Source organism: Phycomyces blakesleeanus (genome assembly GCF_001638985.1).
Source record: "Phycomyces blakesleeanus NRRL 1555(-) unplaced genomic scaffold PHYBLscaffold_42, whole genome shotgun sequence".
In the NCBI taxonomy this organism is placed as follows: domain Eukaryota; kingdom Fungi; phylum Mucoromycota; class Mucoromycetes; order Mucorales; family Phycomycetaceae; genus Phycomyces; species Phycomyces blakesleeanus.
In genome coordinates, this window is record NW_017265171.1 from 246,421 (window position 1) to 261,512 (window position 15,092).

The window sequence follows — 15,092 nt, forward strand, 5'->3', positions numbered from 1 at the left end:
ATCCAAGCATCCAAGCATCTAAAAAAAAAGTTAGATATTCTAATGTCATAACTTCGCTATTAATTGTACATAAAGTACAATTTTCGTAAATTTTGGCCAAGTTCATATAAAAGCAAAGTAAAGAATAAAACATAATTAATCTATGTAAGAGTAGCTATCTTAATACCAAATTAAAAAGTCTAACGTACTTGTGGGGAATTGGGGCAGGGGCACTATATTTATGGGTACTCTAATCAAGCGTATTGTACATATGAATATTGACGCATATGAGGGAAAATATATGTCAAGAGACATTAATGGGACTCTACAGCTTTTTTTTCGATATTCATTATTATTGGCTAGTGCTTGAAGTATCGCTTAGTCCATAATTGGTGAAACGCCCTAATGTCTACCAGCCGCACTGTACCTAAAATATAACCTCTGTATATGCTCGAATAATATAATTTGGGACTTAAAAATAATACTTAGAAATTCATGTATAGATCAACAAGATCAAGTTTATTGTTAAGTAGAAATAAGGAGTATATAGACTTGAGGTCTTCGAGCGACCTTCTTATAAATGTCCTATACAAAAGGATATTGAACGAAAACTAAAAAGGTAGGCGCCTTTTCAATAAATTATTTACTCTTTAAAAAAAAGGAAGACAACTGTGAAGAAAAAATAATACCCTGACATCCAAAGAGTCTTATAGGAACATGACATATAGAAAGAACTTAATCTGAACAATCTATCTAAGGTACGAATGCTATAATACAATAAATACCAGACAGGGAATACTTATTATTGTGCTTGCCACCTCTTGGCTTCCAAGCCTGGTTTTGCTAATCATAAGACAACAATTGAGGGGGTTGTAAAAAAAGGTAGATATCAAGTTCCAGTGTGAATTCAATTGGATCGAGCACTATTGAGGAACATATTAAATGTGCAGGGTGCCTTGGTTCCAACTATTTGTCCAAGTCACTTGAAAAGAACCTGGTGTCCATTTTGGATAATACATTTCCTGTTTTTGCCCAAACAACAATTATAAAAATATTTTACAAGATCTAAAGATATATTGAGGCATATAATAAGCGTATGTGTGCCAAGAATGTTAATAGAGAAGTGAAGTTACTCACCTCAAGAATCAGTAAGTATCTCCACATAATTAGTATTCATAATTAAGAAATATAGTAATATGCCTTGCTTATTAATAAATATCAATATTTTAGACTTTTTTTCTTTTTAAAAAGAGGCTCTCTTATATTTATTTTCTTCGTCTCGTTTCGATGTTTTGAATAAAAACCAAATTGATGAAGATCTTAAAATTCCTTACTCTAAACAAGCTACATTATCTTAAACAATTATGGGAAATGTATTACTATCAGTAACCTTTTAAACGAAGACCCAATTAATAAACATCACCACTCCAGCTCTTATAACCACACCCCAATATTACAAGAAAAAATACGAACCATCATTTCTTATTATACAAGTAATATAGTATCGATTAAAAGGAATTCACTTAAAAGAAGGCTAAAGTTGTGTACCTTATTTAGACTTGTCTTGGGGGCTTGCAACTCGTCAATATTTTGTATTTTCCAAATTGCACAAAGAATAGATTGCTCGTGCTTTTCTTTTTGTACCTAGGTTAATCCAGTACTATTTTACAGGTATCTCATGGTCTTATGTAGCTTTAGATAGAGTCACACTCAAAAATAAATAAATATAGAAGTATAGTTATTGTTACTATGTGCAATAAAGGAAGTGCATTATCAAAATCATCGCACTATATATCAAGAATATCTTTGTCAGAAAAAAAATTGCTATCAACTCTTAACCATTTATAGCAGTTTACTTTGCCTAGTCCCTGAATAATCACCTATGTAAAGCAAAATACAAAGAATTATACAGATTAAGACCTACTACTAGTAAGCCTGGAAACTTTGTTTAATTAAGAGCTGTTTTTGTGAGGCGAAATATGTGTAAAACAAAGGAAATCCTTTCAATTGAAATCATAGTATGCAATTATAGTAACTCCAAGTTTTTCACTTATATATATAAAAATAACATGCTTACTCATGACTAGATTAAACGCTTTTGTGGATTTATTCTACCAAGTTCTAACCAAACATATCCACAATGGTCGACAAGTAAAGCTGCATTGTTAAGCTTTGATTGTATCGGTGAAAAATGTCTGTACTTTAAACACAAAAAAAACCAAATCAGATAATTGATCTTTGTCGAATCACGTGAAAGAAGTATATATAATTTTTTATAGACACCGCCCCTGCCATTTTAGCTATTAGAGAGCTTTTGTGTCTTTTGAGAGTCCACTTTTTATCTTTGCTCTTTCTCTTTCTCTTTATTATTTCAACAATGCCACCAAACATCACCTATTCATCCACTTCAAACGAAACTGCTGTTATGAACTCAACTGACCGTCTAATTGAAGCTACTCCTTACATCGATGTTGAAGTCCTCATCTCGGATCTGTTTGAAGGTGCCTTCAAAGTGATTTCTGGAGTGTTCCCTAAATGGAAAAGACAAGATATCAAGTTTGTCCAGTGCAAGGACGGGATTACCAACCAATGCAAGTTACTTATAAAACACACATCAATAATATAGAAATTATTAAGAAAAAAGAATAATTAAAATCTTGTAGTGGTCAAGGTAACCCATCAACCTACTGATATGTCAGTTTTGGTCCGCGCTTATGGAAAGGGATCGGATAAAATTATCGACCGTAAGCAGGAGATTGTGGTATGTTTGAATATAGTAATGAACATAAAAAAAACATGTTTCTGGTATTTGTATTTAACAACAATAAAACATATCTAGAACATCGTCACACTCTCGACTCAAAAGATGTGTCCTCCGCTGTATGGTCGCTTTAAAAATGGTTTGGTTTATGGGTATATTAAGGGTCGAGTCGCATCTGTGGAAGATCTTGGGCGACCAAAAACCGCAAGATGGATTGCTCAGCGTCTGGCCAAGTGGCACCAGGTACAGTTGGATGACGCTAACAAGCAAGGTACCGAGAGAAAACAGACCTTGTGGGATACCATGTGGAACTGGCTTGAGCAAGGTAAATTGATTATAGCACATTTATCTATCTATATTTTTTGCGCGGTGGAATATAGTTATATTTTTGGATAAGAACAAGTATTGATCAAGAGATGCCCTCAATCTTCATCTATTTTAGTACCTGAAAAGTACACTGATCCCAAGGCACACAATATTTTTACCTCCCGATTCAACAAAAAAGCTTTGAGCACTGATGTAAGTAAATACCTTTAAAGTCGGTCTGTGTAAATAACGAATCGTATAGCTTAAAAATTTGATGGAAAGACTGGAAAAGCTTGATTCCCCTATTGTCTTCTCTCACAATGATCTTCTTTACGGAAACATTATCTTTGATGACCAGAAAGGTAACACCTTGTGTGACATATATACTCTATCTCGTGATCTCGTCTGATAACATATGGTCTGTAGAGGAAGCGTCATTCATTGACTATGAGTATGGATGTTATGCATTTCGTGGATTTGATATCGGAAACCACTTTAATGAGTTTGCTGGGTTTGAGTGTGACTATAAGAGATATCCAGACCGTGCATTCCAACTCCAGTGGTTTGAATGGTACCTGGTTGAAAGCACCGGCAGTAAGTAACACTATATAATTTGTATAATATAATACTAAAGAACAAACAAAAAAAACCCTATTATCAATCATCTTGCAGAAAAACCCACACCTGAAACACTCGAACACCTCTACCGCGAAGTAAATGGATTCTCTTTGGCTTCTCACTTTTACTGGGGGCTATGGGCCATGATCCAGGCCACAATCTCCGACATAGACTTCGACTACATGTCTTACGCTGTTCTTCGATTTGATGAATATGAGAAGCGCAAAAACCAAGTCTTTTCTCTCTAATTCTCCATTTACAACCTTCCTTTTTTTCACGAACCATCAAGCATCGATACGATCACATATTTTTTTTTCTTTTTTCATCTTTCCATATTTTTTGTATTTTTCTTTACATTCCTTTGATGTATTCTGGATGTTGGTGAAAGAGTATCTGAACTCTATTCACCAAAATATCTAAAGCAGCCAGCCATTCCCTCATCAAACCAATGGCAGTATCATCTATAATGTCGATACGCTTATAAAAGTCTTGACGGTAAGGACAAGACTTTACTGCCAACTATTGATATCCATAGATTCACAAGCACGCGTATATATATATATATATATATATATATACCAAATAATAAATAAATAAAATATATAATAAAAATCTGGCTATTTATATAATGCATATCTACTTACAGCAAATACGGGACGAACCAGGAAGTTGTGATATTGGCGTAAAGTAGTTTCATATGCAACACTGAACGAATATGTTAATTCTTCGTCAGGATTATCTAAACTACGTGTCAATCCTTTTGCTGTAAAATCCAGGGCACTAATAGATTCATTTGTTTTAATAACAATAAACGAACACTCAGTCATTTTACCGTATCAACCAAAGAAGGCCTTCTGTGGCCAACCGTTTTGATTCATCAGACTCTCCTTCCAAAAGATGCTCAAGCGTGTCGTTCTTTTCAGGATTGCTTTCATATCGAAGGCGTAACCTCTAATACTTATCATAAATACACGAAAATACAATGTTTTTTCTTTACCTTAATATTCCCATTCATATCGTTCTGAACAAATCCAAATGCAGTAGATCCAATTACATCTAAGATGATTTAAAGAATTTAGCATCAAGATTAAAGCCGTTTTCCTTTTAATCTTACCAAAAATTTTTACCATTCCCTCTGTAGCCTCCAGAAATTCATTAGTGTCTATTCCATTCGAGAGATCCACATCGGCAAACGAGCGCTTAATGGTATTGAAGTAAGCCATGAATATACAAAAAAAATAACAGATGGAGCTATTCAAACAATTTTCTTTGGATGTATTCAAGTTCAAATATATATATATATATATATATGTAAAGTTCTCTTTTATTTACGTGCGTGTATACATATATATTGACTTTGATATGCAGCTTGCGTCCAAATATTCGTTTTGTACACAAAGCTCCGAGGACTTGGTTCTATTGATGACATTCGGATAATAGTTTATCAAATTTTACATATACTTTTTATTGCTGTAGCCGTACTCGGAATCCTTTATTGAAACAGAACCACAAATTGATACAGACACCAAACACCATATATGGCGATTCTCATATTAAAAAAAAAGGCCGTTTTGCTGTAAAGGCCCACATGTGTATCTTGACATTGATATTGATATTTGTTATCAATTTGACCAAGTAACGCTTAGCTTCTCAGCTTATTTATTCTTTGTAAAGAAAAGGATATTATCAATTTGGTCCCAAGTAGTGTGATTTCTATTGATGATCAAGTCTCTTAAAAAGTATATTTATTATGTTACAGCTTCGATAGCGAGCCTTTCAAAAATCAACAAAACTACGTGATAGAGTTCAGAAGAACCACCCAGACAGATATTGTTAGCAACTCCACTCTAAAACAAACCAACTTCCGGTAAGGTCACCATTCCTAACTGAGAGGAGATTATCTACAATCTTTCAAAAAAAAGTCCTCATGACTTTAAACTCCGAAGAGAATAGAAGTCCAAAGGTCTATCTTTATATTTCTCTTATTCTTTATATATGTAATAGAGGCAGCCAGAACATAACTATAATGAAGCTTAGAGAAAGACCTTTGTCTGGTATAAATATGATTATTTATTTAATATGGGGTAGGCCCACCTTTGTTCTCTTTGATGGCTACTAATCTGCTATGCATTTTGAGGCATAGATCTGCACATGTTTTTCTATCTATTTTTTGCCACTCTTCTTGCAGAGCTACTTCCAACTCCCTCAGGTTCGTAGGTGGGCAAGCCCTCTCGCGAACACGGCCATCCAAAATATTCCAGATATTTCCAATTGGACTTAAATCTGGGCTTCTTGATGGCCAGTCAAGAACATCCAGACCAAGCTCTTTTCTGCATTTCTTTGATATGTTTGCAGTATGGGATGGCGCGTTATCTTCTTGAAACGTATATGTCTTTGTGCCATTGTTTGATAGGGCATGGTAGTATGGCTTAAAGACAGTTTCCATAATCTCCACATAAACTTTTGCATTTATGGTGCCCTTAACAACTGCAAGTGGTCCAACTCCTTCAGCGGTAATGCAGCCCCATACCATTACAGATCCTCCATTTCCTTGTACTTTTTGTTGAACACAGTCTGTGCGAAGCCTCTCGCCAGCCTTTCTCCATGAGCGAACTTTTCCATTTACTCTGAAAAGAGGAAAATTTGATTCATCACTCCATATAACTGTCTTCCACTCTTCTTTCCAGTTCATTCTTTCTTTTGCCCATTTCCGACGAATGGCCATGTCTTTTTCAGTTAGCCGAGGCTTCTTTGCTGCAGCACGAGAGAATATGCCCAGATTATGCAGTTCTTTACTGACTGTATTTTCAGAGATGTAATGACCAGTGAAATTTCTAACACCTCTTGCAATATCCGATAAAGACTGGTGTCGGTCACTTCTTATAAGTCTATCCAAATGACGCTTGCCTCTAGAATCAAGACACTTTGGTCTTCCTGAACGGGGCTTATCTTCGACAAAGCCAGTTTCCTTATACTTTTTTATTATACTGCGAAGAGATTCCACAGGTATGCCTTCGGAGCGGGAGATTTCTGGAATGGACATTCCAGCTTTATGCATCCCAATCATGATGGACTTCTCAGTATTCGAAAACCTTTTAAGCTTATGGGAGCGGTTGCCTTTATTTTGGTTTGAATTTGCAGGTGTCATGTTTATAAGGTTATAGATTAACGTAAGTGTGAAATGAGGTTGCAGATAAAGATGAGTAAGCGGGCTTTAAAGTCATGAGGACTTTTTTTGAAAGATTGTATTACAACTTCCCACTTGAACAAGCTATCTTCTAGACTTCAAACCGAATCAACGCTATTTCCGACTTGGCCTTCCACCCTTTAGTCAGATAAAAAAGTTCTTCAATCCTCGGCTTCTTTTACTCAAACCCCAGAAGTCGATCCAGTAATCAGCGTTTATTTCACAAACTTCGTCTCTCCTCCTATATAAACCAATCCCAAACCAATAAACGTCTAGCACGTAATATTTGCCTCGATCTTGGTCTAGATTAGGTCTTGGTAATAAAAAGCTGGTTTGCTTCTCACAGCCAACAAAATGAGCAAATAAAAGGTGTAAGGGTGAGATATCTACTTAGCAAATATAGATTTGAGTTTTGTTTGTTTGTTTGGTGAATTTAGTACGCAGAACACTGTCCTTCGTGTTTTCGGCCAATTTTATTTTAAGTTTAAGCACGTCCCCAAATCTTGCCAAAATCATTTCCCACAAACGTCGAATGTAACCTGTCATAGTTTTCTAAGATAATATTACAAACAACATTTGCTTTTATTATTATTGTCAATATTCTTTTAAATAATTTTAGGTGTGCCAATAGTTTCTTTTTGTAGAACATGACTTCGTTACAGTTTGAGCATCATTTTTGTAATAGACTTTGTTGCTGTCTTTAACTTCCAACATATCCTTAACTAATTTAAGTATGGTGTCACAATTCCTGATAGGCTCTCTCAAGTTATTTACATTTGAAGTGCTGTAAACCCAAGAGAAGATACCACAGAGGATATTTGTGAGAGACAAATACAACCAGGTTTTAGAAGAGTATCAATAGAAAAAGGAAGGCTAAATCTTCAGCACAATTATCGCTAAATATCTTCAAGATGTTATTTGGTAACCCATTACATCCTTTGAATAATGTGGTAAATAACTTTATTATAATTCTTTGTACTGCGCAAAGGTAGAGGAAGAGAGAAATGCCTTGCCTTCATTGCAAAAATGCGGTGCGACAAAAGTGGAATATTAAAACTATACATATATACATAAATATAAAAGAAGTAACACTTAACCAAAACTCAACCTTAAAACAGCCCCTAAGACCTCGAAAAAATATAGATTTCTTTTGAATAGCATACTATTAGAAAATGCTTATAGTACCTTTTAAAATTTCTGCTATTTTTCCCCATACTGTTAATTACAAAACTTAAACTTGTAAGTACTCATTTTATTTCTAGAGCTTTAAATTCATTTGGTTCCATAATAAAGAGTAAAATAAGAATTAAATAGCAGAAGAACTGTTAAAACTAATACAATACACATTGACTAGAATATATCTAGAGTACATATATAATATACTAGATATCAAAATTAAATGTACTTCTTGGAGGATGCCTTTGAAAGTCACATGATGTTTCGCTTGTGACCTTTGTATAAAGAAAGAAAATATAAATAATTCCTGTTTCCTTTATCTTTCATCATGGTAGCAATCTTTAAGTCTCGAACATGCTGCGGATTTATTCCCATCAAGACAGGTAATAATCTATGATAATCTCTATTAATAAGTGCAATCAACTCATTATTCTAATTGTTCACACTTAGGTGTCTTCATCATCACAATCTTTGGCATTGTAAGACAAAATCCTTAAGTGATCATCAATTGATTTATTGTGGTTATAGCTCAACAAGATTTGCGCACCATTCGGTCTGTTTATGCTGCAATATGTCAGTGCTGATGCACTTCTAGTCTACATCTACACACTTGGTGCTCTGGGTGCCTTTGTAGCTGGACTCTACGGTTACAAAAAGGTACGGGCCGTTGGTTTATCCATGTATATTTGAATTAAATAATTGGCCAGACGATTTAATCCAATGAAACAAATCGCCTTTTTTGTATAATTAATTATTTTAGGAAAACTACAAATTAATCCAATGGTACACCATATTCTACTGGGTCGACTGTCTTGTCAGTACAGCAACCACATTAATGTTTGCTATCAAGTGGTTTGTCTACACCGATCACAGTTTGCCTTCTAATGCCAGTGATACTTTGACTCAAGAAGACTACGATGCCATGTTCCGAATGGAGGGCATGGTTAGCGTTACTATCCTAGCTATTCTTCGTGTTGTGCATGTAAGTTAAAAGAAAAGAAATACAGGTAATTTTGTTTTATTAATTTCATTTCATTTTAGATTTATTTTGCAATTGTACTGAGTATTTATTATCGTACTTTGAGTAAAACTCAATACTCTAAATTAGCTGCTGCTGTAGATGAGGATCTCAACTATACAGAAGCTTAAACAAAAGAGAATTATAGACTTCATTTTGTCCCACTTTACTTCCATCTTTTTTTTCTTTCTACTAATATCTCTTAATTAAATTTACATTATAAGCTACAGTGACAGAAACTATGAAAACTTATTAAAGACTTTAGCATATCCTGTACCTTAATTTCTAGCCAAATTTCCATGTTTAACGTTTAATATACATATATACACAGTAATTTTCATTCAATTTATATGTCGATTTTTTTAAATACAAATTCAAGTGATATAAACTGCCTTAAAAATAAATAGTGGAATAGAGAGAGCGAGAGCGAGAGCGAGAGCGATAAATAGAATAGAACAAAGACATTGTTGATAGGGCATACCAATAATATCCTCTTTTGACCATGACTTTATTTTTTTGTTTTCATTTTCATTTTTTCGTCCCAGTAAATTCTTCTTTGGCAACCATCATTGGCTGTAGATGATCACATCAGAGATCATTTCCATAACAGGACATATACTCCGACATTCCCTACCTGTCACCCTGACCGTTGTCTTAAAGAAATAAATCTATCTTACAACCGGCCTTGCTCTTTAAACACAAATACAAATTAACCTGTAAATTTTTCAAGTGTGGTAAGTTTATTTTTATGATTGTTTCCTATTACAAAATATCAATCAGTATCCGAAGATATAATCTAGTAAACAGCAGGGATTGGAATTCATGCAAATTCAGCGTACTTATGAACAATTTACTTTAAGTGTCCGCTTAAAAGTGACGGTTGATCTTCCATCTAATGCATTTCCCGCTTTAGGAAATCTTGGATGTAGAAAATAACCCATCATAGATAATCCGAATCACCATCAATATATAAAACAGCTTATAAACAGCCACCCAACCACTCTAAATTTCTCTCTTTCTTCTGTCTATTTTTTTATAATCATACTCTTTAATAACAATCTCATATATCATGCCATCCCAAAACTTACCTGGCAATCAGGCCAACACGGATCGTCTCCAAGTATGGAAGACCCGTCTCCAGAATCTCACAGATCTATTGGTCCCAACCGATTATCCACGTCCATTGCCTGCTCGTACTGTAGAAGAGAAGGCTACAATCGATCTCCCAGAGCAAACTCTCTTGAGTATTCTCCAGATATCTATGGGAACAGCCACAAAAGACGGTCAGCACCCCACTCCCTTCACAATTCTTCTCAGTGCATTTGCTGTCCTTCTTCAACGCTATACTGGTGATGAAGAATTTGCTGTCGGAACCTCATCCCTCTCCGGAAATCCCTTGGTTCTCAAGCTCAATGTGGATCCCACCCAGAGCTTTGAGGAAATTATCAAGATGGTACACACAGTAAGTATTGCTATTGTTTTTTTGGGGGGTTTGTTGGTGTCATGCAAAAAAAGACATGAGCCTAAGCTGGTTAATCTAGGTTGAAAAAGAAGCTCTGGATGAAGAGGTGCCTTTTGAGAAGCTCAGTGAGCTTATGGATACACACACTGACCCCGACAGCAGGCGTCCTCTTTTCCGAGTTCGTTTCTATAACGAGACTGATACTCCATCTCAAAAGCAGCTGTCTTCTACCTCTGCAAATGCTGATCTTACTATCTTCATTACTTCACCCGAAGCCAGCACCTCCTTACGTACCTCATTCTTGCGTCCCATCTCTATACGGGTCGTATACAACCAAATATTATTTTCCCCTAGACGTATCCAATACCTTTTATCACAAATCAAGACAGTTTTAGAAACATCATCCAAGCAGAATCTGCCTGTAGGCCAAATACCCATATCTGATTTGGGGGAAAGTGACTGTCCTTTGCCAGATCCCAAGGCAGACTTACATTGGTCTTTGTGGAGAGGTGCAATCAGTGATATCTTTAGTGAAAACGCCAAGAGACACCCGCAGCGCGCATGTATTGTTGAGTCCCTTGAAGATGGAGGCCGCGTATCGTACAGCTACCAGAACATTCACCATGCTTCTAACCTCGTCGCCCGTTATCTTGTTGAGCAGGGTATTCAGCGTGAGGATGTGGTTATGATCTATGCCTATCGTGGTGTGGATCTTGTTGTGGCCATTATGGGTGTACTTAAAGCTGGTGCTACCTTTAGTGTTATTGGTAAGCTGAAAACAAGTATTAGTCCAAGTAACTGAACTATGAGCTAATTTTCTTGTTAAATTGGTGTATGTTTAGACCCTGCCTATCCCCCTGCTCGTCAGGAAGTCTATCTGTCAGTAGCAAGACCTCGCGGCTTAATTATCATTGATCGTGCTTGTTCTATTGCCGAGTCCGTGCGTGAATATATCAAGAAGGAACAAAACGTAATTTGCGAAATCCCTGCTCTACGTATCGATGCCAATGGTCTATTGTCTGGTGGTGTTTTACCTGGTGATGCCAAGGATGTATTTGATCCAATTCGTTCCAAGGCTGCGGATAATATTAATATCGTCATTGGTCCTGACAGCATTGGCACTCTTAGTTTTACTAGTGGAAGTACTGGTATACCCAAGGGTAAGTTAATTAACCTACTGAAATTCAACAAATTTATTAACTCATTTTTTGTCTAAAGGTGTTCGTGGTCGTCATTTTGCACTCACTCATTTCTATCCCTGGATGGCACAGGAGTTTGGAATTACTGAAAACGATAAATTCACCATGCTATCCGGTATTGCTCACGATCCCATTCAACGTGACATATTTACTCCTCTCTTCTTTGGCGCCGAGTTACATATTCCTACTGCCGAAGATATTGGTATTCCTGGCCGTCTTGCCGAATGGATGAACCACACAAAGGTTACAATTACTCATTTGACTCCTGCCATGGGCCAGTTACTTTCTTCGCATGCTCAGACCGATATTCCTACCTTACGCAATGCTTTCTTTGTTGGTGACATCTTGACCAAGCGTGATGCCGCTCGTATCCAGCAGTTTGCTCCTAATGTTGCTGTTATCAACATGTATGGTACCACCGAAACTCAGCGCTCTGTTTCGTACTTCGTCGTTCCTTCGCGAGCTTCGCACCCAGCTTTCTTGAGTTCTCAAAAGGAAGTAATACCCGCTGGTAAGGGTATGGTCAACGTTCAGTTGCTGGTAGTCAATCGTCAAGACCGCACCAAGCTATGTGGTGTCGGAGAGATTGGTGAGATCTATGTACGTGCACCTGGTCTGGCCGAAGGTTATTTGGGTTTGCCCGAAGCCACCGCAGAAAAGTTTATTCCCAACTGGTTTGTCGCCGATCCTAACCAAGAAATCAAGTCTAAGGCCGTAGTTCAAGGTGATGCATGGAAAGAATTCTGGAAGGGCAAACGTGATCGTATGTACCGTTCTGGTGATTTGGGTCGCTACAGACCTGACGGTGATGTTGAATGCACTGGTCGTGCTGATGATCAGGTCAAGATTCGCGGTTTCCGTATTGAACTGGGAGAGATTGACACTCACTTGTCCCAGCATCCTATGATCCGTGAGAATGTTACACTCGTCCGTCGTGACAAGAACGAAGAACAGACCTTGGTTGCCTACTTTGTTCCAGTTCAGAACATGAGTTCTGAATTTGCTAGTGCCGCTGAGGACGATGAAGACAAAGGAGAGAGTGCTGACGTCCGCTCTCGTCACCGCTACCGCCGTTTGATAAAGAATGTGCGTGATTATCTCAAGCAGAAGCTGCCTTCGTACGCAATCCCTGCCGTGTTTGTGCCTTTGATCCGAATGCCCCTTACTCCCAACGGCAAGGTTGACAAGAATGCCCTTCCTTTCCCTGACACTGCTCAATTTAATGGAAATGCCGTGCCGGTAAAAGCCCCTTCTGCTGATTCTGTTGCTAGTGGACTATCATCATACACAGCAAATGAACGTATCATCCACTCCATTTGGCAAACCCTTCTTCCCTCTCCTGATCCGGTCATTGCTCTTGATGACAATTTCTTTGACTTGGGTGGGCATTCCCTCATTGCTACCCGCCTTGTGTTTGAGATCCGCCAAAAATTCCAGGTCGAAGCACCTCTTGGTCTTGTGTTTGCTGAGCCCACTATTCGCGGTCTTGCTCGTGAAGTTACTGCCTTGCAACGTAATGACACCTTGTTGGCGGAAGATTCGCTCGACAACGAGACCGTGAAGCCCAAGGAAGTCATCAACTATGCAGCAGATGTTGATGTGTTGGCTGCTGACTACCTCCAGAAGTCGTATCCCCCTCTTGCTGTAAACAAAGGTGTCCGTACATTTGTGCTAACTGGTGCCACTGGTTTCTTGGGTGCATTTATTCTTGCCAAAATATTGGAGCATAAGAATACCCGTGTCGTATGTGTCGTTCGTGCCAAGAATAGTGCTGGTGCTTATGAGCGTGTCAAGAAGGCTGCAATTGGACATTTGGTCTGGGACGATAGCTGGGAGACCGATAAACGAGTTGAAGGTATCTGTGGTGATCTTGGAAGCGAGCGTCTTGGTCTTTCTGAAGCTACGTGGAATGACTTGGCCACTCGTGCTGACTGCGTTATTCACAATGGTGCGCTTGTTCATTGGGTTTATCCTTATCAGCAATTGCGGGCTCCCAATGTCCTCGGTACTCTTTGGGGTATGCGTCTGGCATCTGAGAAGAAACAAAAGTCTTTCCACTTTGTTTCTTCGACATCTGTACTAGACACCGCTTACTACGTTGGCTTTGGCGAGAATCAAAAGGTTCCAGAATCCGATTCTCTTGAAGGTTCCCGTACTGGACTGGATTCCGGCTATGGACAGAGCAAGTGGGTTGCTGAGAAGCTAATTATGGAAGCCAGAAAGCGTGGAATGCCTGCTACTATTATTCGCCCTGGCTATATTCTTGGTGACTCTCACACTGGTGTTACCAATACTGATGATTTCATCTGGCGTCTTATTAAGGGTTGCGTTGAGCTCAAGTACATTCCCTCAATTTCTAACAACGTCAACCTATGCTCCGTGGACTATGTGGCTTCTGTTGTAGCTTCTGCCGCCCTCTACGATCAGGATTCTGCTTCTCGTGGTATATTCCAAGTTACACACCCTGCCAACTTTACCTTTAACAATCTGTTCCAAACATTGTTAACCTTTGGATACGAGTGCAAGCAAACCGAGTATATTGACTGGCGTAACAAGCTGATGGAGTACACACTTCAGTCACAAGACCACTCTCTTTTCCCCCTTCTCCACTTTGTCTTGGATGATCTCCCGACCTCAACCAAGAGTGCCCAGTTAGACGACACAAACACACAAGCAATTCTTGCACACGAAAAGGTTAAATGTCCTTTGATGGGTGATAACCTGTTGGGTCTTTACTACGCATACCTCATCAAGGCTGGATATATGCCTAAGCCCACTCTTCCCGGAAAAGCACTCCCTGTCCTTGATGGGCATGTTACTTTGCTGAAGCGCAGTGGCGTCTGATTTTTTTTAATATTTCCATTGTTTCCTTTAACATCCTCAAAATTCCTGTATTATATGAAATCGTTTTGTCTTCAAATTTTAAAATAATAAAAACACACTACAAATGCATTTACACTTACATTTACATTTACATAATTAAAAAGGTTTCTTAACTAAATGAGATTTATCATATTACTTTTGATAGACTGCATTTTACACCATACTTTAATGATGAATATACGCCATTAGACCTACTGGTAATATATATATACTCATGATAGACTTACAAAATTTTAAATCAAGTAAACGCTATTAATGATAGGGGATTAACAGAATCTCATCTTTTTCAAATAATATCATGTATAACTGGTGTGTTTTAGAGTTATATATTTATTAATATTATAGAATAATAATCAATATAGCCATATACAGTTAATAGGGTGCTTTTGTACTGCCTTGATATATATATATAACATTAAAGTAATTGTATTTATAAAAGAAGTTATGTATCTTCAATCACCATATGTAAATATTAGCCTCTAAAGCATCAAGTTACATTTAAT

The 15,092-nt window shown here is 37.5% G+C and overlaps 4 protein-coding genes across 4 annotated transcripts; 3 read left to right on the plus strand and 1 right to left on the minus strand.

Annotated features, from left to right (window-relative positions):
- The first annotated feature begins 2,319 nt into the window (after positions 1-2,319).
- PHYBLDRAFT_137670 (hypothetical protein) lies at positions 2,320-4,295 on the plus strand. The gene is made up of 7 exons (XM_018429868.1): positions 2,320-2,570; positions 2,643-2,740; positions 2,819-3,065; positions 3,183-3,259; positions 3,309-3,408; positions 3,473-3,640; positions 3,719-4,295. The coding sequence occupies exons 1-7, from the start codon at positions 2,357-2,359 to the stop codon at positions 3,910-3,912; spliced, it is 1,098 nt and encodes a 365-aa protein (XP_018283784.1). The 5' UTR covers positions 2,320-2,356; the 3' UTR covers positions 3,913-4,295.
- Positions 4,282-4,887, minus strand: PHYBLDRAFT_175918 (hypothetical protein; the record flags this gene model as incomplete). Its single annotated transcript, XM_018437604.1, has 4 exons — positions 4,282-4,444; positions 4,497-4,615; positions 4,662-4,720; positions 4,779-4,887. The coding sequence occupies 4 exons, from the start codon at positions 4,885-4,887 to the stop codon at positions 4,282-4,284; spliced, it is 450 nt and encodes a 149-aa protein (XP_018283785.1).
- A 3,468-nt stretch (positions 4,888-8,355) lies between these two features.
- Positions 8,356-9,176, plus strand: PHYBLDRAFT_72336 (hypothetical protein; the record flags this gene model as incomplete). The annotated part of the gene is made up of 5 exons (XM_018442641.1): positions 8,356-8,410; positions 8,478-8,506; positions 8,556-8,684; positions 8,788-9,009; positions 9,069-9,176. The coding sequence occupies 5 exons, from the start codon at positions 8,356-8,358 to the stop codon at positions 9,174-9,176; spliced, it is 543 nt and encodes a 180-aa protein (XP_018283786.1).
- Positions 9,177-10,114: 938 nt separating this feature from the next.
- PHYBLDRAFT_178504 (hypothetical protein) lies at positions 10,115-14,667 on the plus strand (the record flags this gene model as incomplete). Its single annotated transcript, XM_018437997.1, has 4 exons — positions 10,115-10,507; positions 10,587-11,274; positions 11,350-11,667; positions 11,726-14,667. 4 exons carry the CDS (start codon positions 10,115-10,117, stop codon positions 14,548-14,550), a joined length of 4,224 nt encoding a protein of 1,407 aa, XP_018283787.1. The 3' UTR covers positions 14,551-14,667.
- Between the last annotated feature and the right edge of the window lie 425 nt (positions 14,668-15,092).